This window comes from Carettochelys insculpta, chromosome 3 (assembly GCF_033958435.1).
Source record: "Carettochelys insculpta isolate YL-2023 chromosome 3, ASM3395843v1, whole genome shotgun sequence".
Taxonomy (NCBI): Eukaryota; Metazoa; Chordata; order Testudines; family Carettochelyidae; genus Carettochelys; species Carettochelys insculpta.
Genome location: NC_134139.1, coordinates 73,977,345 through 73,998,407, shown reverse-complemented (window position 1 = coordinate 73,998,407; position 21,063 = coordinate 73,977,345). Strand labels below are relative to the sequence as shown.

Here is a 21,063-nt window from a genome sequence, read left to right as displayed (position 1 = left end):
CTCAATGCTTTACTGTTTTTGCTTTAATGTTGATTTAACTGTTGAAATTAGTAACATTAGATCAGTCTAAACCTGGCATAATGCAATGACTAACCTGCACTAAGCTACATTAAAGTAGCTAATGTTAGGATTAGCTGTATATCTTCAATAGGTGTGCCAGCCCTAACCCAAAACTATCTCACAGCACTTCAGCTTTACAAATTTTGGAATCCCCCACACCCCTGTTATCCTAGTGATATTTTATTTTCTTGTCTATTGCACTGCAGCACAGACACGCTAAACCTCTTCCTTGACTTTCATAGGCACAGGAACTGACATGATGAAGTGGTGTAAGTTGAGCCCTGTACGAGAAGTCCTGGCTTTTGCAATGGAATTCTGTAATTTTAGTTGAAAGCAAAGATTGTCCTTCATTTGGTTGACTTTGGTAATTCTTGTCCAATTTTTGGAAAGGAAGAAGAGATCTAAAGTTCAGCCTTTTTTGATTCAGGTTGCTCAAGAATAGAAGTAGCGATCATGTTATTTAAAGGGTGCCGATCAATGGGACATCACATCAAACTGAGCCGAGAGCAAATATTCAACCTGTTTATAGTCAGTAGAGTCGTAGGTAAACATTTGATTAAGTTGCACTACCATGTGCTGAAACAAACATTTTGTAAGAAAATTCTGATTAGCACATATATAGGACCCCCTGAGGCTACCATTAATGCTTTCCTAAGGAAGTTTTTATACTAGGCCCATTTAAGTGATTGTAGATTTACTTTTCACTATTTAATTTCTAATTTAAGATCATTCCAGCTAAACCATGCTTCTGAAAACAGCCACCTCACTGATCATTTAACCCCACCTTAAGAAAAGTTGGCCATTACAGAAGTGGCAATGCCTGAATATCTAAAGAGCACCATGTGAACATCATTTTCAGTTAACTTCATGTTTCTTCTCAAATCCTTGTGTAAGTTTGACTTCCAGTTTTTATTGTGAAACCCACAATGGGAACAGAGGTTTTATTTGTAAACTCCTTATAGTCATCCATTTCAAATGTGGGCAAACAGCCTTAAGCCAGTAGTGCTGGTTTCTTCACTTACTTTTTTCCACAGTTAAAAAGAGCAAACAGGATTAGAACAGCAACATCATTCATGGAAGATTTTGAAATCAAGGTATGTAAACTAGCATGCAGACAGAATGCCTGACTTTCACAATGGGTGCGCACACTTATAAAAACCTAATAAATTGCCCTGGTAACTGATCACATGTGCACACCTCTGTGGCATATTGGACTTACAGCATAATGGTGATTATAATCACTTTTTAAAAGCAAAAATTAATTCTGTCGACAGCTGGTATTTGAAGTTATAGGTTGGCATAATTGAGATTCAAATCCCGTATAAAAGATGAATGATTAACATTACTGCATGAGCTGCTGGGCAGAAAACATCTGACAAAAATGTAGCTTCTGTAGCGAGGTACTCTAAAATGCTTACTGGTATCCAGGAAATATCTAGAGCTGCAACCAGAGCTTTAGTTTTTTGTGTTTGTTTTTTTTTAAACCCCCCGTTAAGAAAAGTGGCCTGTCCCTTTTACAAAAGTGAAGCACATTTATCCTCATTCTTTCCTAAACTGAATTCTGAACATTGTGGGTTCTAGACACAGTTGTATGAAATCACAAAAAGCCATCCAGCAAAATTTACAATTTATTAATTGTGGAAATTGTAATGACCCTGAATAAGATCTTAACATATGACAAGAAAGTGTTCCTCTAAGTTGGAACAACATAGGAGTTTTGTGACAATCAACTTATTAGCTCTCATGTAAGACTTTCACATCTTATAATTTAGATTTTACAACAAACAGGTGAGTTTCTTAAAAGTAGCTGTGGAGTGGTTCTCCTAAAATAACTTCCAGTTGCTGAATTGTCTTCTGACACTGGTGTTCCACTTCTTCACATTCATCTAAAAAGCAAACAACAACAAAGATTGTAACTAATGTATCTCCATCTTCACTGCTTTTCTTATGTTAAGACTTCTACACACCCTCATTTCATTGATGTGTCTTCTCACACTGTGTACAGCTGCTGATTGGTAGTCTGTGCTGTTTGGGAAGCACTTACTATTTGAGTATTGCCGCAACTGAGTGTAAAAATATTTTTTGGAAAAAATGGTTTCACTGACTGAAGTGCTGTAAACGTAGTCACATTTCATAAAACTCCATCCTGAGATCAGTATCACTATTATTGCTTGGGACTTAAATGGTGCACAGGACCTGTGCATAGAGGGGAATTTCCATCAGTCAATCAGTTCCATTAGCACTGCAGGTACCAAGTCCCAGTACACTAACTGACATACTGAGTCAGTGGAACAGTCACGGCTTTTTGTTTTTTTTGAAGAAAGTTATACAACACTCAGGACGGTGGATGTTTTCCATCATGGACCACTGCTTTTGTCAAAGGCTATTCTGTATTATACTAGTATTTCAACAGGATCATTGCACATCTCCTAGTTATCAGCTGAAGCTTTGTAAGACATTACCTTCCATTAGCTCCGCTAAAAAAGGAATGGATTCTGGCAACAGCACCATGTAATTCTCCTTTAGTTTTCCTGCAAATTCTACAAGAGTAAGCAGAGCAGCAAATCGTACCTACAATGAAAAAAAAGACACACATTAGGGAAAGAACCACTACAACACACACTCAAACACTCCTCCTTGCACACAGTTCCTGAGACCAATTTAATACCTTTCTTCACAAATAGAAGCCCTGGGGAGGATGGAGATGGAAAGGGAACTAAGTGAGTGTTGAGAACTGAAGTGTGTTTGAGCTGGAGAGAGTGTACCTCCTCCACAAACGAGAGGCTAATGGACACTCATCCCTTGCTCTATGAGCACAAATGGTTCCTAACTTTGTGCTCATTGGTGAAAACTTGTAAGAGGGACACTAAATTCCCATTAAAATACACACAAGTCTGATTGGTTCCTAGCGCTCCTAACTTGGGGAAGGTGTGGCAGCAGGTGGCACTGCTTTTGAAAGATAAGTGAACCTTGGGTGGGCGGGGGGTTTGGAAAAGGTTAAAGGCTGGGGCAGTTTGGGCCCATGTGTGGGAGGAAGGATTAAAACCTGGTGGCTGGGGTGTGCGGGGGTACAGGCTGCTGAAGGCTGGGTGCGTGGTCAGGTTGTGGTGGGTTAGGTCTATCATGGAGGTGGGGGGGGATTAAGGCTGCTGCAAGATGGGGCCGTGAAGCCGCTCTGTGGGGCCGGCAGACGTGCAGGTAGGGGTCAGGCAACCGTAGGGCCAGTCTGCAGGGCAGAGGTGCGGGGGTGTCAGGCTGCCATGGGGCTGGTGGGGGCAGAGTCAGGCTGCTGTGGGGCCAGTCTGCAGGGCCAGCAGAGGTGGGGGGGGGCAGTCAGGCTGCCACATGAGGGGTGTCAGGTTCCTGCAGGTTGGGGCTGCGTGGTGGCATGGGGGTCAGGCTGCGATGGGTTGGAGCCACAAGGCGGGGGTAAGGCTCGTATGCGGGGGGAGAGCATTCACTCAGTGAACAAAGGTAAGTAAACTCGTCCCTCATTTAAGTGAATACTTGTTAGTAAAGTACTCGTTTAACAAGGGATGAGTGTATTTCATTCTCTCGTATGCATAACAAATTTAGAGAGTCAGTCATATCTCGCATGAAAGATTAGGCAGAAAATAAGGCAAGATTTAAGCCTATCTGAGAGGGTCAGACACATTAAGGAGGGTTGAGGTTTTAAGGAGGAGAAAATTTTCAAAGTTAGGTAGTCGACTAGGCTTCTTTTTAAAGTTTCAACAAATTTCCACCTCTAGTGGGCCCTCAAGCACACCCAGCAGGTTGTTAATTCTGAGCCACAGGGAATGACAGGGGGAAAGGACCTCACTCTAGATCCCTGTGCCAACACCTTCCCTCTGCGTCTGTCAAGCTTAAGCTGATTACAACTTGCAGTATCAAATACGAAGAGAGACAAGTCTTCTCACAGGAAGGTCCCAAACCACCTACAACTTCACGTGTACTCCTACGCTGCAACTTGAGCATTGTCTACAGAGCTACCTTTTAGAGCACTAACGTGAGCCTGAGTCTCAATGCAGGGCAGAAAGCTCACACTGTGTGTCTCGGTAGCAGACACTGTCCACGGGGTATGGTGACATCCTAAATGTCAAGGGAGACAGTTTGCCTCACACAAGAGAGCCTCTTAATAAAACATCTGCTGCGTTCTCGGTCAGTTCAGACTCCAGTAGGTCTCAAGGTAGCCCCAGATGGAATGTATTATAGACATCCAGTCATTTCATAACAAAGGACAAATAGCGTAGCAAGGTTCACACACAAAGCACACTAAACCCTCGATACAATGGACCCAGAGTTAACATGCCCCCTCCACCCCCCAAATGCTGGTGACCTGTTGGAGCTGCTGGGGCTGGAGGAGCCACACGGGTGTGGGGGGCGGGGAAGGGGTGCTGCCGCAGGGCACAGGAGCTCTCCTCCCTCAGCCCTGTGCGTGCGGACTGTGTTGGTGCCTGGCCGCCACTGTCTGAAATGACGCTGAGCAGCAGCTATGGCATGGGAGGCTGCCGCCTGCTGGCAAGCTGGGGGCGGCGGCGGCTGCGCTCTGCCTTTGTGCGGGTGGCTCGGAGCTGGGAGCTGCAGGAGGTGGAAGGAGCCCCAGTGGTTTGCAGCTTCTCTCCTGGTAAATGGGAGAGGGAGATGGAGGTGTGAGGGGAAGAATGGGGCAGGAGTGGGTGTGGAGAAGGGAGGGCAGAGGACAGGAGTGAGGCAGGGGCTGGGGAGGTCAGTGCATCATCATACAATATAACCATTCAGTTTTAACAGACTTTTGGCATTACTAGACAGCCCTTCGCCCAATAGTCTTAAATCAAGGGTTTCTGATGAAACAGTGTGAAAGCTGGAAGCTGGCCTGCTAATCATAGTTTAGGGTCCAGTAAGACCTGATCAATTCAACATACAAACGCTTGACAAGCCACGTTGCTCACAATGGTGTTTTAACAGAATCCTTCAGCATAGTCAGAGTGCAATGAGGATGTCTATTGACACCCTGTTTGTTCTTGATCACAATGGACTGGATTATGAGCAAGACAACAGATGGCTATTAATGTGGCATTCAGTGGACACTTTTCAAACACCTAGAGGACATTGATTTTGCTGGTGATGTCGCCCTCCTTTCACACCAACATGAAAGTATGGAAGAAAAGATTGCAACGCTAGCCAAAACTGCCTCAATGACTCGACTGAGCATTAAGAAGGGAAAAATCAGGACAGTGAGGGCAACACCACTACCATTACACTGGGAGGGGATGACCTGGAAGATGTGGTGCAGTTCATCTACCTGGGGAGTATTATGGGCAGAGATGGAGGAACAGACAAGGATATCAGTGCTACAATAGGGAAAGCAACAGCTGCATTCAAGACTCTTTGTCCCATATGGAGTTCACAAATATCTGCAAAGATGAAACTGCAGATCATAGAATCATAGAACAATAGGGCTGGAAGAGACCTAAAAAAGCCATCAAGTCCAGACCCCTGCCCTCGGCAGGACCAAACTTATCAGATCAGCCCAGCCAGGGCTTTGTTGAGGCGAGACAAACACCTCCAGGGATGGAGACTCCACTAGTTCCCTGGGTAGACCATTCCAATGCTTCACCACCCTCCGAGTGAAAAAGTTTTTCCTAATGTTCAACCTGGACCTTCCCAGCTACAACTTGAGTTCCAATTCCCTCAACCTGTCTTCATAAGTCCAGCCCCCTAATTATTTTGGTCACCCTCTGCTGGACCCTCTCCAGCGTATCCACATCCTTCCTATAAATGGGGGCCCAGAACTGGACACACTACTCCAGATGCGGCCTCACCAAAGCCAAATAAAGAGGAATAAATCACTTCTCTGGATCTACTGGCAACGCTCCTCTTGATGCAACCTAATATGTCATTAGCCTTCTTGGCTACAATGGCACATTGTTGACTCATGTCCAGCTTCTCGTCCATTACAACTCCCAGGTCCTTTTCTGCAGAACTACTACTGAGCCAGTTGGACCCCAGCCTGTAACAATGCTTGGGATTCTTCCGGCCCAAGTGCAGGACTCTGCACTTGTCCTTATTGAACCTCATCAGATTTCTTGCAGCCCAGTCTTCCTATTAGTCTAAGTCACTCTGGACTCCATCCCTACCCTCCAATGTATCTACCTCTCCCGCAGCTTAGTGTCATCTGCAAACTTGCTAAGGGAGCAATCCAATCCCTTATCCAGGTCATTGATAAATACGTTGAACAGAACAGGAACAAGAACCGAACCTTGGGGCACTCCACTAGAAACTGACCGCCATCCCAACCTCAAGCCGTTGATCACTACCCACTGGAGCTGACCTTCTAGCCAGCTTTCTATCCATCTGACTGTCCATTTATCCAATCCACATTCCTTTAACTTGCTGACAAGAATATTGTGGGAGACCGTATCAAAAGCTAAAGTCAAGATAAATCACATCCATTGATTTTCCCCTATCTACAGAGCCAGTTATCTCATCGTAGAAATTAATCAGATTGGTCAGGCATTACTTGCCCTTCATGAATCCATGCTGACTATTCCTGATCATTTTCCCCTCCTCCACGTGCCTCAAAATGACTTTCCCTCCATGATTTTTCCAGGGACTGATGTAAGACTAACCAGCCTATAGTTCCCTGGATCATCCGTCTTCTTCAACACAAATGTGAAGACTGTGCTCTTGTATCGATGTGGGATCTGGTGTACTAAAAAGTCTTCAAATCACTAGAGACATTTATAAACAGATGCCTGAGGTATCTCCTACACATCAAATAGCAAAACTTGGTCACAAATGAGGATTTTTGGAACAGAGTAAGACACAAACCACTTGACATGCAAATCAAGAGAAGAAAGTGGGGATGGCTAGGCCATGCTCAGAAAACCATCATCCAGCATGGTCTGTCGAGCTCTCAAATGGAACCCACAAAAAATGACAAGCTCGGACAACATGGAGAAGACCTAGAGACTGAAGGACAACTGGGATACTCCTTGGTGTCAGCTAGAAGTTTTGTCCCGAGACAGAGTGAAGTGGTGGAGACTTGTAGGTGACCTATGCTCTACCCAGGGTACAAGAGTTTAAGTCAAGTCATGACTAATACTTTATAGAGGTTGTATTAGCTGAAGTTGTGATCACATTTACTAGTTCTTCCATTTTCCCCCCATAGTATACCACAATTAGCTCAACCTTAGCCGGTTTGCCCTCCTCACAAATACCTCCCAATGGTTCGCCAGCTGTTCTGCTACAGCAGCAAGTCTAGCAACAGTAGAGCTGAGCACTGTCAATTTACTGAAGACATCACAATTTGTCACTCCTCATTAACCATGCTTAGGGCCTGATATACTCTGACATAGAAGGATTAGATTTTTACCCATAAATGCACCTATCACACACTTACAAACAAACCAATTAAAAAATATTTCCTTTGACAAGATGTACAGATTGGCAAAGAAAGAAAAAGGCTGCTTGGGAATGCGAGAGTTTAGTTTAAGGTGCCGCTTAGCTATGCCTCTGCCAGGAGTGGCAAGGGAGTTGCCACTTGCAGAAAGCTACCCAAACATCCTCTCCTCCCCACTGTTCCGCTGAGCCCACACCCTGCAACTCTCCCCATATAGTCAAACTCACTCCCCTTTTTTTTAATGCCAGAGTTCTTCCATTTACTGTCATCCCAGATTATCCAACCATGCTGGATTAAAAAAAGCCTTTACTGTATTATATATGTTGAGCATGAACAAAAACCACAGTGGAACTGTGCTAAAATACATTTCAGTCCTTGAAAGTCTTCCCCATAATTATTGTCTGGTGCCCACCCTGAAGCTATTCCATTCACACTACAAAAAGGATCACCAGTATTAATACCAGCACGTTTCATGTCAAGCAATGACCCTGCCAACCCACAATCTGATCATACTCAACTAACAGACAATCCATCTTCATACCTTAGGTAGGGTGTGCCTTGTCTTTAGCAGAATTTGGTAACTGAGTGGTTTCCACAGAGAGTCATCTGCCACTGCAATCGAAAACTGAGCTATACATGGAATCAGGTGCATGGTCACTCTTTCTTGGAACTTCTCTTCCCCTCCAAGCATGTTTTCTAGCTACAGGAGTAAAATGATCACAAAGTAAGTCAAAACACAAAGGTCCAACTATTTAACTGAGATTTACATACACCCGGCTGCCCTCTCACCTTCCATCAGAAGATAAGCACCAGTAAGACAAAAATCTAGTGAACACCAAAATGCCAGTAAGATAAAAATCTAAAAAATCCTATTTAAAAATGCACTCCCTCTTTTGGGTGTAGGATTTAATGGGATCATTGTTTCCTGCATGTGAAAAAATTGGTTTTATTCCACTTGGGCACCACATCTTTGATTAATACTGTCCGAGAGCCTGTAGAGGGAGTGCACTTGACCTGCATGGAGGAGACAGAAAGGAACTCATCACGCACTAGTGACCCATCCAACTTGGAAGTGGTATTGACTAATATTGAAGAACACCTAATTGGTTGATGGGCCAGTTTAAAAGGTCTGAATAAAGGACGGGGAGCCAGAAACTCCTAAGCTTTGGGCAAGATACTTAATTATTCCAATTTCCCAGTGAGGTAAATTAGTATTAATTTCTCTATTTCACAGATGAGAAAACAGGTGCAGGAGCTATTCAAGTAATGTGTTAAAGTGCTTTGAAGACAATTACAATTACTGAAAATAAAACAGGAATAGGGAGAAAGCCAAATACATGACCAACTACAAGGAATACAATCTGAAGCTTTAATAGCGAGCAACAGGCCTTTTAAATGAAATGGGAGTACAACACTTGGATAATCCAGCAATAGTCTCCTTTCAATGCATGTGTCATTACCTGGTCAACTAGGGGCACCATCAAAGTTTCTGCTCTCTCTTTGCTGACAAAATGCTGGGTGTCAAAGAGGAAGATTTTGTGCAAACAGTCAAGGACGAACTGCAGCAGTAAGCAGCTCTTTTCCGTGCTGTTTTCAGAGTCAAAGAAAGCTTTGTCTGCAATATGGGGAAAAAGAAGAACTATGAAGAAGCCAGTTGCTCAGCAAGCCCTAGGAATTAGCAAGATTAGCAGATATTCATGAAACTGGAATTGGCTATAATGAAAGGAGAATTGTGTAGGCAATGTTACCATCAGTCTCCTAAAGAAATGAGTGAGCAGTCTATATATCCCTATGGAATGCAGCATGCAACACAGACTTTCAACTCATTGCAGTTTAGAATATTGCTTAAGACCATCAGTTCTCAAACATCATTGCACCATGACCCCCTACTGATGACAACAAAAATTACTACGTGACTCTGGGGGGGCAGGGATACTGGTGTAAGCCAAATTCCAAGGGCCTCACCCCGCAGGCAGAGGGTACGTAACCTGACCCTGCCACCGAGGGCTGAAGCTCTCATGCTTGGGAATGGTTGGGCTTGGGCTTTAGCTTCGACTCCAGGCAAGCCTAATTCCTCAGACCTGATACTCCAAAGTGGGGTTGTGACCCACTCTGGGGACATGAGCCACAGTTTGAGAACTGCTGGCTTAGACTAACCTTGCTGCTGAATGTGGTGCACACCTGGGGAAGAAGGGGAACACAGCTTGTGGGAAAGCTGCTAGGCATTAGTGCAAGCACATGACAATCAGTGCAACTGGTGTACAAGCTGTTTATGTATGGAAGTTTCCTGTCACCAATAGGTTTGCTAATTGCCTGAAATTTGAAAAGGGAAGGGAAATGAAACAGAACAGCAGAAGATATTTTATCAAGTAAGTTGAGGCTTGAGCATGGCACGTGGGGTGTATGTGGCTGTCAGGAGAAGCAATGAGTGAAATATAAGAAAGCAGGAGCTTGAAACAGACTGCACTCATTCCACAAGTGCAACTTTGACTGACTCCATGAGACATTTCATGAGTGGAATAACTTCTCCTAGTTGAAGGATATTCTACTCTTTTGACTTCTGGCACCTCTAATGAAGATGTCCTTTTGCATCCCCCAGAATGAGTAAGACACCTTGCTGCACAACGCAAGAGAAAGCAGCAAGAAAAAGTATTAGGGGACAAGAGTGGTGGGAGGCTCACAGAGACAGCAGGTTTACAATGATATTTTGACTATTCCCTCTTTGACAACTTATAGTAATTGGAGACCTACCAGTTTTGGCGATGTTAATCTGGTTCAGGGTGTCAGCAAAAGGCTTCACTAAATTACCAGCAAATAGGGTGAAAAGACTCTTGAGTTTGTCTGCAATGCAATCGGCTAACCGGTAGAATGTCAACAGTCTGTCCTTTGAGGTGCCCTCTGATTTGGACCAATCATATAACTGAGAGAGAGAGAGAGAGAGAGAGAGAGAGAGAGAGGTTTTTGCTTCATTTATACAATTGTAAATGCAGATGTGATAACGTCAATGGACTATTTTCAAAATTCCTACCTTGAAGAAGAAGGGTCTGAAAGAAACCTCTGAAAGCTTCATGACCATTCCAATTAAACAGCTAATAATATGAGTCTCTGTTCTACCAACTTCCTCCAGATCATCCTAGAAGAAGTGGAAGGTATAAATCAAAATCAAAACCTGATGAACATACCTTAATAACATCTGACTATCTCTACCATGTTTAGGTACAAGATACCACAGTTAAAATTTTCTATTCACAAAAAGCAATCTCCCACTGAACTCTTAAAACTGAAGATGCTGTTCTGAAAAAGTGCAGGAAATGCAATTGGTAGGAACTCTGCCACGATCTTATAAAGAACTTCTAAAAATAACATAGTAGAAAACAACTTCCATTCTCGCTCTTTGAGAACTGGTCTATGCCTCACCTGTGAGTGCTCTGTTCTGAAGTCCAGGGCTTTCAAGAAAAATGCTGTTAACTCAGACTGGTGGGAGATAAGCTGATCCCTCTCCATAACTGCAATGTGCTCCTTAAGAATGTCCATAAGAGGACCCAAGTGGCTCTATAAAGGATCAAAGACAGCTGTGTTACCCTGCAGTTATGCGGTCACATTCCTAGACCATCAAACCAACCAAACTCCTTTCACAATAAATAAAATAAAATAAAAATAAAAAAGGTGAAAAATCACTGTCTTAAACATTTCCATTCATAATGTTAGAAACCTTAAATCTGCACCATTAAGAGTCCAAAAGGTGCATCTGACTAAACAAAATTAACTTGATTTCACTGATTTTCATTGTTCAAACAGCAAGAAATAAAAATGTTAACAGGTTAAATAAACTGGATTTAAAAAAACATTTTTTTTTCACTTCTGCTAACCTAAGGCAATATCACTAAAAGGTGAAATGTGTTTGTTTATAATTTGTGGCTTTAGAGGGACACAGTCTATTTAACAGTTTGCTTTTCCTTCCCAATCCTGGCACAGCTGTAATTCTTAAACTTTCATAAACGGAACTGTCTCCCCTATTTCCCATCTGTGAAGGAGTGGGGGGGAGTGCGTGTGTGAGTCAGGCTGGATGTGTGTGACAGGCAGAGCAGCTCCCAGCGGCTAAGGATGACCCCCTGGGGCTGTAACCTAGGCTGGCAGGTAACACCTCTGCCCTGAACAAAGAGCAGGGAGGAGCCAAGAGGGGTTTTTTTTTGAATCTGAGGCAGCAGTTGGAATCTGTGGGGAGAGGGAGCTGGAAGACAACCAGCCTGACGAGGGGGGAAGCTACACACCAGAGGGGCACCCTCGGGCTCCTCTCCCCAGGATGGGTTGGAATGATTGTCTTTGATTGCTGCACTGACTCTTCTGCAAAAAACTGTCTCCATCACCTAATAAACTTCCTGTTCTACATGCTGAGTGAGAGTCACTCCTGCCAGCAGACAGGGTGCAGTGCCTGGGGACCCCTGAACCCCATCACACCATCTCACATGCTAATTCTCCAGGCTGGTGGCTCTCTGTTCTGACTTTTCTGGTTCAGTATAAACATGCATATTTAAAAGCTACAATTACATTTCCATTCACTTTACTAATGAGTGAAAAAGTCATTACCTTCTGAGCATTTGCAAGTTCACTGTAACATTTGGTAATTGCTGGTAAGAGAATTCTGGGATCCAGCTGTGTAGCTAAAACAGTTTTCAGTGATATTGTACGGAGATTAAGCTGGGACGAAGGACCCATTTCCACTGCTATCCTTTCCAAGCGAACAACCTAGCAGAAAATCCAAGAACAAATAAAAAAAAACAGTAAAATGCATCTTTCAAGAGCTGATTTCACAATAAGCTCAAGAAAAGTAGTGTGTAGTCTAGGAACCAAACAAAGAAAATCACCTACTTAATTTTAAAAGGCTTATACTTAGTCTAATTAATACTTGTAAAGCATTTTGGAAATGAAAAGCACTAGATTACTGTTAAGAACATTAAAAACGAAGAACCATCATAACTGACTCGTCAGATTCTTGATCAGTTCAGCTGTCTCTTACTACTGTAAACTTATGAAGTTTGAATACAAGAATTTTTCAATACATGAAAACTGAAAAAGGATTCATTAGTGGAATAAGCAGTGGGTCATCACATCCAATATAGGTATAGAAGCTGGAGTTTTTAATCTATGTATGTATTTGATCAACCTACTGGTGTGGGAGAAAAATCCCTCAAAATGTACACCCAACTTCCTAAAGTGCAAAGCTAAGTCCCTGAAACCTTGAATAAGGAAAACACCAGCTACATCATTCCATGATGATTTACTCAGGGAGCTGAGTAAACAGATTTCCTCCAGCCATCTAATGCCAAAGTTCTCATTTTAATTCAATGCAAATTCAGATTCAATCCTTCACAATCTCCATAATTTGACTTTCCTCATTCTGGCCCATTCATCCATATTAAGACAGAGATAGCTTACCAGCAGCAAAGTATCCAATAGATATGGACTAAGGAAGTGTGCTAGTGTTGCCACAACTTTCAGCAGTGCAGTCACGGCGCTAAGTACATAAATCTCATTGGAGATCAGCTCCTTTTTATGTTTTAGCCTCTTCAGCAACGCTGGCATCAGCCTGCAAATAATCCAGTAAAACAAAGTAACGTAAATCCGTCAGCTGCAAATCTGAAGGCAAAAATTTCCAAACAAGCCTTACTCCAGCTTACAAAACTACTGGTGCAACTTTTATGTCTGAAATATAGACATGCACAATTTTGGCGTCTATTTTTGAAAATCTGGGCTTTTTGGATTCACTTGTGGCTTCTATTTTTTTAAAAGTTTTGAAGAATATTAGATTTTTCAAGGCCCTACTACATGATGAAACTAATCATTTTTATCAAGGCTCAAGTATTCTGAAAAAGCTATTACTAAATTCCTGAGTTCCATGTGAACAGGCAGGACTAAACAGAGCTGAATCATAGCTATTTTCCCCACTGCGATAAGGCTCATATGTTTTTTCAATGCAGTCTGGTGTTCAGTGGTAATATAAGATATTCAACAGATTCAGCAAAAACTTTGTGATTAGTAAATGATCTCCAATTCCTACACACTTAATGTATCATTTGCTTCAGGAGTTCTCTCATTGTAAGTACTCAGGAGAAGACAGAGGCATTGAAAAGCCTTTATCTACTTCTACAAAGCATTCTGTCCACATACAAGCTGCCAGTTAGTTCAACAAGAGTTTCAGCCAGCCTTCCCTTAGTAAGACATATCATCTGATGTAGTTCCTGCTGCAGAGAATCTTTTTATGAAAATGACGATACCTTGGAAGCTGAGGTACTGCTAGTGCTCTCAGTATATGGGTGACCTCAGCAATACACAGCAAAGCACTTCCCATTACGTTCCTTTCTTCCCTCCTTTCTGAAGAAATCAGGTCAATGGTGGCTTTGAGCACAGGCACAAAAGGCTCTGGCTGTTCTGTGCCAAAACATTTGCACAGCAATTTGAGGCTGAACAAAGCTGTCTGTCTGTTGATGGCTTGCTCCTCCTCCTCTTCATTTATTTTATGCTGTACAATAGCGATTAACTCTGGAATTAATTCTAAGAGCTGTTGAACCTAAGACAACAAAATAACATGAAAATATGAAATTAAAAAAAAATCATATCTAGTCCAGATCCTGCAAGTTACTATGGGTGGCTGGACCACATTTTGCTACTCAAAAGATATCTTGTTAATGTGCAACTCCCATTTCCATCTGAAAATTCCATACCTGCCTTACATGTGACATCTCATTTCTATGTGAGCAGAACACACAGTTTAAACAAAAACAACAAAAAAAAATGACTAACACTGCCTTACCTGGACCTTCTCCCAACGTGTGCGCTGCTGCAATTTATTGTTCAAGAGATCCATTGCTTTACGCCTCACTGAAGGCAGCTGGTTGGCCATTAGCCCTCTAATGACAGGGATAAATGTCTGTGTTGGCAGTAAGGCATTGACCTGTAAAAACAAACAACAGAAGTGTTCTTTCCTGTATCGCACCATCTTAATTCCTCCAAAGGTAGAGCAGTATGGACTTCCTGAGAGCAAAGAAGGGATCAGAAATGAGGGGAAAAGCATGGGCTTTCTTTAGGAGAGGAGCAGTAAGTAGTAAGCTCCTGCTAAAACATTTAAACTTTCATACTGGAAACTGCCAGCTACCACTTAGGAAAAACTAACTACTTGATCCACCTCATTCAACCCTGACAATTCCTACACTATTACCTTCCATCCCAGGACACAGCTGGCTAGGTATTCATTCCCCACCAAAATAATTCTTCTGACTCTCCTCCACGCACATTCGCTAGGAATGGTGGGACAACTAAGTTTCCAAGAGAAGAAGATACAGCACCAGCCACCCTCAGAATTGAGAATTCTGATCCACAGCTTCACTACTGCTATCAGGACACCAAGCCAACACAACATCTGTACTTCTGATTAAAAAAAGACTTGAACACAGCAAGGCTTATCATACCATTTAAATTCTTCTGCAGGATTATTAAATAAAGCCACATTAAAGTTGTAACACCAGAATGCAAATTTTTTCCTAACAATCTCTAGATGGCTCGTTCCAGTCACAAATATACTTTAGAACAAGAAAATGGCCATCAAGGAGTTTACTTCACTTTATTTATTCTACTTAATATGACTACTGGCACCAGAAAATTAAATTAAATAATGCATTATGCCCCAAGTTGCCTGGAAAAAAATATTCATGAATTATGGAACATTAAATCACCCACAAAACCCTTCATACTTATGTTACAATAGTAAAACAGTCATTGTAGCTGTGTTGGTCCCACGATATTTGTGAGACAAGGAGGGCAAGATAATCTTTTAATGGGAGACAATCTTTTGAGCTTACACAGACCTGAAAGAAGAACTCTGTGTTAGCCTGAAAGCCTGTCTCCCACAAACAGAAGTTGGCCCAACAAAAGATGTGACCTCTTTCACCTTCTCTTTCAGATAAAAAGCAAAGGAAATGTTATAATCATGTTAATAAAAGAGGAGGAAAAGGAAAGCCAGGAAGTGGAGTAATGAAAACTCACTTTATCTAGCATATCGTAAGACTTATTGAGCAGAGCCCTCCAAAACTTCGCTGTTGGTTTGTCTGCATTTTCTTCCGCAGAGTGTGCCACAACTTTTATATAGCAAATGACCTCTTCTAATAATCTAGATGGGGAACATCTTTTAGTAAGTAACATTTACAAAGTGATTTTATTCCTGGAGGGCAGGAAATTTCAGAGACAATAATGAAAGTTACAGAAAGCTATTTACATTAGTTCCAGATATTGAAATACAAAAACTGCTACAAAATAGTTCAAGTTGAGAGCACATATTAAAGAGGTCTCCATCTAGCCTTCTAGCCATTCATTTCCACAGAATAATAATTCTGCAAAAAAGCCTCTGGAAATGTAGGAAGGCCTGGAAAAACGGAAGCGGTACAGCACTTCACGTGTACCACACAACCGTTTTTCACTTATTATCATCCATGCAAATTACATCCTCCCAAACCTAAATTTTGCTGCACTGAAGCATCTACTACATTCATATCTCTTAAATTCCACCTGCGATTACTGTAATTCTCTCATTCTGACAAAAGAGCTTCCTTTGATAAGGGATTTTTCCTGGGAGTGAAGGAGCAAAAATGTTTTGACTAGAAGAATTTTATACACAATTTCGGATTTTTAGAGACCCTGTTATAATGGCAGCTACATGCTCAAATAAACACCAAAGTGAATAAAGTAAGTCCCACAAAGTGGACAGAATTTAAAAATAAACAAACAAACAAACTGAAAACAACCCGGTTGTAATAAACAATGTTTGGAGATTTACTTCTAGAGAATTTAAAAAAAAAATTCTCTTCTGTATCTATTGTCCCCAAATAGTTTCAAACACTCTGAAGAGATCACATTGTGCAATATTGTAACAAGTGTTAAGAGGTTAGCTGGTTTCTCATTTTGTGTGTGTGTGTGTGTGTGCGCGCGCGCGCACACGCACGAGCGCACACGTACCTCTGCTCCAACTCCTGTAGCTCTTCAGCGCCATCACTTTCAACTATCTAACAACAAAAACAAAAAAAACATTCTCAGGACTGGACTATAGTAACATGTTACAGCTGCTTCCATGAAGAATATATTAATATTTAATTTGAATTTTTCCATAGGTGTAATTTAGTATAAAAAACCATGAATGAGTAAAACTCAAGAAACTCAACTAAAGATCGTTGTAACATTTTTATAGTATGTTTACTGCTGAGGAATGACATTGGATTAACAGTTTAGGTGACACTTCAGGGCAAGCTCAGGTTTGGCACCAGCGGTGTAAGCTTACCTCATTCTATTCTATCTAAAAAAGAAGCTGAGTTTCCTTGTCTCTTCAGCCCTTGGGCTCTCCACTGAGACTAAGAGTGAGAGTGCCCAGCCAACTAATACCAACTGCAGGGAGAATTTGTGATCAGGCAATTAATCTGCTAGGAAGAGACAGACTATTGGTTGATTTCACATAAGCCTCCAAACTGCAATCAGATGGACTGAAAAATGCTACAAAATAAGCCTGGGTTTCTATCAGTACACTTCTCTTATGAGCCACCCCGTTCCCCAAAACTGATTTTTAAAAAAAATCTTTAAGATGTAATAGTATAATTTTTCCTCCTCCAACTAAGAGTTCTGCCAGATTTCAATGCTGTCTGGATTCACCAGACCCCAAAACTTTAACTCAGATGCTTCATCAAATACAGAAACAAAAGGTACCTTTCATTTATGGTGCTGGATTCTGGTGAATCCAAACTGATATTACACTATCAGCTATTGAGGTCAGTGGGGTTGACAGCAAGTGAGACCCATGGGGCTGACAGTGGGGCGGGGTGGGTGGGTGTGTCCTGGGTTTGTGTCCCTGGAAGAGGCGGGACCAAGGGCAGTCAGCCCTTAGTGCTGCCTGGAACGCAGCACTGACCTTCCTCCCCTTCCTCAGGACCATGTGGAGAAGTAGCACCGCTGCGGCACTTCAAAGGGGCCCAGAGTCCCAGCCCCTGCCAAAGTAATAGCGATGGCAGTTGGACCTCCAGGCCCCTTTGAAACAGCAGGCCCTGAGGCAACTGCCCTCTTAGTCCTGCTGCTTGTTGGTGGGCCTGACTGAGACGATTTGTTACTGACTCCACTGTGACTAGGACTTACCCTGGTACATAAGGTTCAATCACACAGACTTTGAATGTTTGTTTTTCCAAAGTTTCAAAGAGAATCGCAAAAATAAATAAAACAAATGCACTTTTACTAAAAACGAACTGCAAAAAGACTTTACAACTGTGTAAAAGGCAGTCAAATATACTGCACAAAGCTGAAAGAACACGTGTTCAGAATGAAAGAAAAGCAAATCACAACTAAGACACTGTAGATATGAGAACTGTATAAAAAATTCTACATTACCTTTTTCACAAAGTTTTGCGATGACAGAAGCTGTGCCATGAAGGAGACAGATAAAAATTTAAAATGTCGCAGTTGTTTGCCTGAATGAGACTCCACACTGAAAAGCTGCACTTCTTCATCTTGCATTTTTGTCTTTTGTGTTCTTGATTTCTTTGGTCCAGGATCATCTGATTAAACACCCCGCCCCGAAATTTAGTTTTTTTCAGATACAATCAGAAAAAAGAACTTTTGACTGCCAATTACTAAAACTGAAATAAAATGTTGTAACAATTAAAGGGCAAATCCATGCTGAGCTGTTCAGTAGTCAAGACAAAATTGTTGATTGAGATTTAGAGTTCAACCCTACCGTCTTCAACATTTCAAAATCCTCACTGACTTCAACAGGAAGTTTGCTTATGCAAGAAAGGATGGATTAGGCTCAAAAGTCTTCTATATTTTTCAATTTTTATTCGCCAGCTGAAAGCCACTGGTTTTCATTTCCCACTGTGTTAGTTTTAACATCATCACAGTAATACTGTACCATAGACAAGTCAAGGGCACAAGCAGAACAGCAGGAACACTGTTCTGGACTCTAGTCAACTTTATGATAGTCCAATTCTTTTTGCAAAAACCCCAGAAAAACGTGTATATTAAGTCAGGAGCAAGACACTAAAATACAGAACACCACCATGTGTACAATTCATTAATTTCTAATACAAAATGCTAAGATTTTCTCTAATTCTTTGTATACTATATATTGTATATATTTTAATCTTTTTTTCATTTGTGTCTTGTAAAAAAACTATATGGCTGTGTCTACACCTGCATTGCACTTTCAAAAGAGGAATGCAAATTAGGGAAACTGTGCAAATGAAGTCCAAGAAATGTAAATCAGTGCCTCATTTGCATTTTCAATCTCTTTTCTAAAGGAAAAAAAAAAATCAGTGTAGATGGGGCTCTTTCAAAAATAAAGAGCATCTTCGAAAGAACTCTTCTTCCTGTTTTGTTTCAGCCCAAAACCTTCAACAACAGAAGTAACATTAAGGTTCACATGCATCTATTTGTTCTGCTAAACAAGTCTTTTGTGGTTACCTTCTTTGTTCTCTGGCAGTTCTCTTAAGTACTGGATTACTTTCATCAAGCTCTGGAATTGATGTTGAACACTAAACTCACAACAAACAGAAATCCAAAATTCAGTGTCTGCCTCCAGAACAGCATCCTGTTTAGGGATTCAAGAGAAACTATTTACTTCACGAACTAAAAGTAAGAGGAAAATCTTTAATTGTTGAATGCATGTGAACATACAGGACTAGGAAATTGTTGGTTATTGTGTGCACTGTTATTACTGATAACAGCAGCTAGATGTGTTGACAGACTCACGTCCATTGGGAATGGACAGAAACCAACAGTTCATTTCTCAAACTGAAAACTTTCGAAATGCCATACTGTGGTAATGACCATCGCTTACCACTACCTTCGACTAGATCTGAATTGATGATTGATTATGAAATGTCCAACAATATTTTTTCAGCTTCAGATTTGTACAGGAAAGTTTTCCCCCCTCAGTATTCTGACCTTTTCCCCATTGGTTGCTGCAGTCACTGTTTTGGTCACATGCTGTTCGAACAGGAGCACCAGAAGAACCCAAAGGAATCGTTCCCCTCCCAATGTATCAATCAGCTGAGCCAGGATGGGCAAGCGTCTGTGCTCAGGCACATGAGGCAAGGCATCCACAAACACGTGTATGATTTTAATAACTACTTCCTCCACGTTCTGTGCAGCTTCTGGAGAGCCACAATCTTCAGCCTATCAACAAGTTAGAGAGTTACAACAAAATTACCTTAAAAAGGCACAATCTCATGAGGATTCTCTATGCACATGAAGCAAATGAAGTAGGCATCAGTCTAGTGAAGCACATAAAAGTAAGACAACTGCCAAATATCACAATCACAAGACAAACACCTAAAGGCTCCATCCTGCAAAAATGCACGGTTTGTTGATATTACAAAAGCCTGCAGTGGCACAACTGTGTACAAAACCCCCTTACTGCTGGTGTGTGCGCAGGGGGTATGGGGTTCCCCAGTGGGAAAGTGGGATTAACAAAAGATGGGATGTTTTTCTCAACAATTTTCAGTCATGGAATTTGCTTTCAGAAGTGTTCTACTGAGACGCTCTCAAGCTGATCAGGATTTTGAAAATTAATCAGCAAGTCTAAATTTAGTCTCACTGAAGTCAACAAGAGACTTAAGCAAGACCAATATCCGTTTCCACTTTTGAAAACCTCTTCTTAAGCATGCGCCTTAATTCTTCCCTCAGATTTTACAAATTAAAAAACACAATTTTGGTAGGACACAAAATATCAGTTCATTAACAGATTACTATGTAATAATTACACACGCGCGCGCGCTCTCTCTCTCTTTTACATATATATATTTTACTTCCTCTGCCTGTCACTTTTTAGAAATCAAGCTGTTCTCCAATACGTTTTGGAAAATAACTTGTAATTACTGAATAATATGGGCCATGGCTCCGGGAGTGTTGTGCCGACATCCCAGTCGTCACCACTCCGTCAGGAAGAAGGCTGTCTTGACAGACAGGCTTTCCTCAACATTTGGCCTGGTTCAGACAGGCCCAATGTCAGGAAAGCCTCTCCCGGTAGACTTGTCAGCAAGAGAGATGCAAATATGTTGCACGATTTTCATATCTTTTGCGGACCAATCTCGGCAATCTAGACATAACCTGAATGATGTATGAAGGGGGCCTAAAAGGTTTTCTAGGGATTTTCTTCCTACTTGTATTTACATTAGAAATTCAGATCTCACCTACCATGTTTTTCATGAGAACACCTGGATAGCTGGAGAATAGGGACAATGTCAAGTGAAAGCAGATGCAGAAAAAGCATTTTAAGTCTTTTTCTAATTTTGTGTGCTTGTTTGGGGTTTTTATTCATTTAGCTCCAATGGCTAGAAAAAAGGAGTTAGAAAAAAAGAAGCGACATTCCCGTGCCCATCAATAAAGACTACATTAGATCAGTGATCGCCAATTAGTGCGGTAAAACCAGGAAAGATCAGATTTGATACAAATAGTTCTTTGAGAAGTTAAACATTTCATGCAACACTGCGTCATAAAAGCTGGAAATCTATGGTGGTTTAGTCAAATCACTACTAGGCCTTTAGGTATGTCACAGACCTGGACACCAAAAGCATGCTCCAGACTACCTATCTAAG

The 21,063-nt window shown here is 41.6% G+C and overlaps 1 protein-coding gene across 5 annotated transcripts in view; it reads right to left on the bottom strand.

Moving 5' to 3' along the window:
• Nucleotides 1-132: 132 nt before the first annotated feature.
• HEATR1 (HEAT repeat containing 1) overlaps nucleotides 133-21,063 on the bottom strand; it is a 59,155-nt gene continuing 38,224 nt past the window's right edge. For 3 of the 5 annotated variants that reach the window (XM_074990116.1, XM_074990115.1, XM_074990119.1), the window contains 16 exons: nucleotides 19,412-19,642; nucleotides 18,929-19,055; nucleotides 17,858-18,024; nucleotides 16,448-16,494; nucleotides 15,482-15,620; nucleotides 14,253-14,393; nucleotides 13,717-14,009; nucleotides 12,878-13,028; nucleotides 12,029-12,187; nucleotides 10,859-10,993; nucleotides 10,470-10,574; nucleotides 10,193-10,361; nucleotides 8,902-9,056; nucleotides 7,983-8,141; nucleotides 2,523-2,631; nucleotides 133-1,946 (listed from right to left, as the gene is read on the bottom strand). In XM_074990116.1, coding sequence (XP_074846217.1) covers nucleotides 1,858-1,946; nucleotides 2,523-2,631; nucleotides 7,983-8,141; nucleotides 8,902-9,056; nucleotides 10,193-10,361; nucleotides 10,470-10,574; nucleotides 10,859-10,993; nucleotides 12,029-12,187; nucleotides 12,878-13,028; nucleotides 13,717-14,009; nucleotides 14,253-14,393; nucleotides 15,482-15,620; nucleotides 16,448-16,494; nucleotides 17,858-18,024; nucleotides 18,929-19,055; nucleotides 19,412-19,642 — 2,376 coding nt within the window. In that variant the 3' untranslated portion in view covers nucleotides 133-1,857. Of the gene's footprint in view, nucleotides 1,947-2,522; nucleotides 2,632-7,982; nucleotides 8,142-8,176; nucleotides 8,456-8,901; nucleotides 9,057-10,192; nucleotides 10,362-10,469; nucleotides 10,575-10,858; nucleotides 10,994-12,028; nucleotides 12,188-12,877; nucleotides 13,029-13,716; nucleotides 14,010-14,252; nucleotides 14,394-15,481; nucleotides 15,621-16,447; nucleotides 16,495-17,857; nucleotides 18,025-18,928; nucleotides 19,056-19,411; nucleotides 19,643-21,063 lie in introns of those variants that run through there. The other 2 variants (XM_074990117.1, XM_074990118.1) reach the window with 2 other exon arrangements.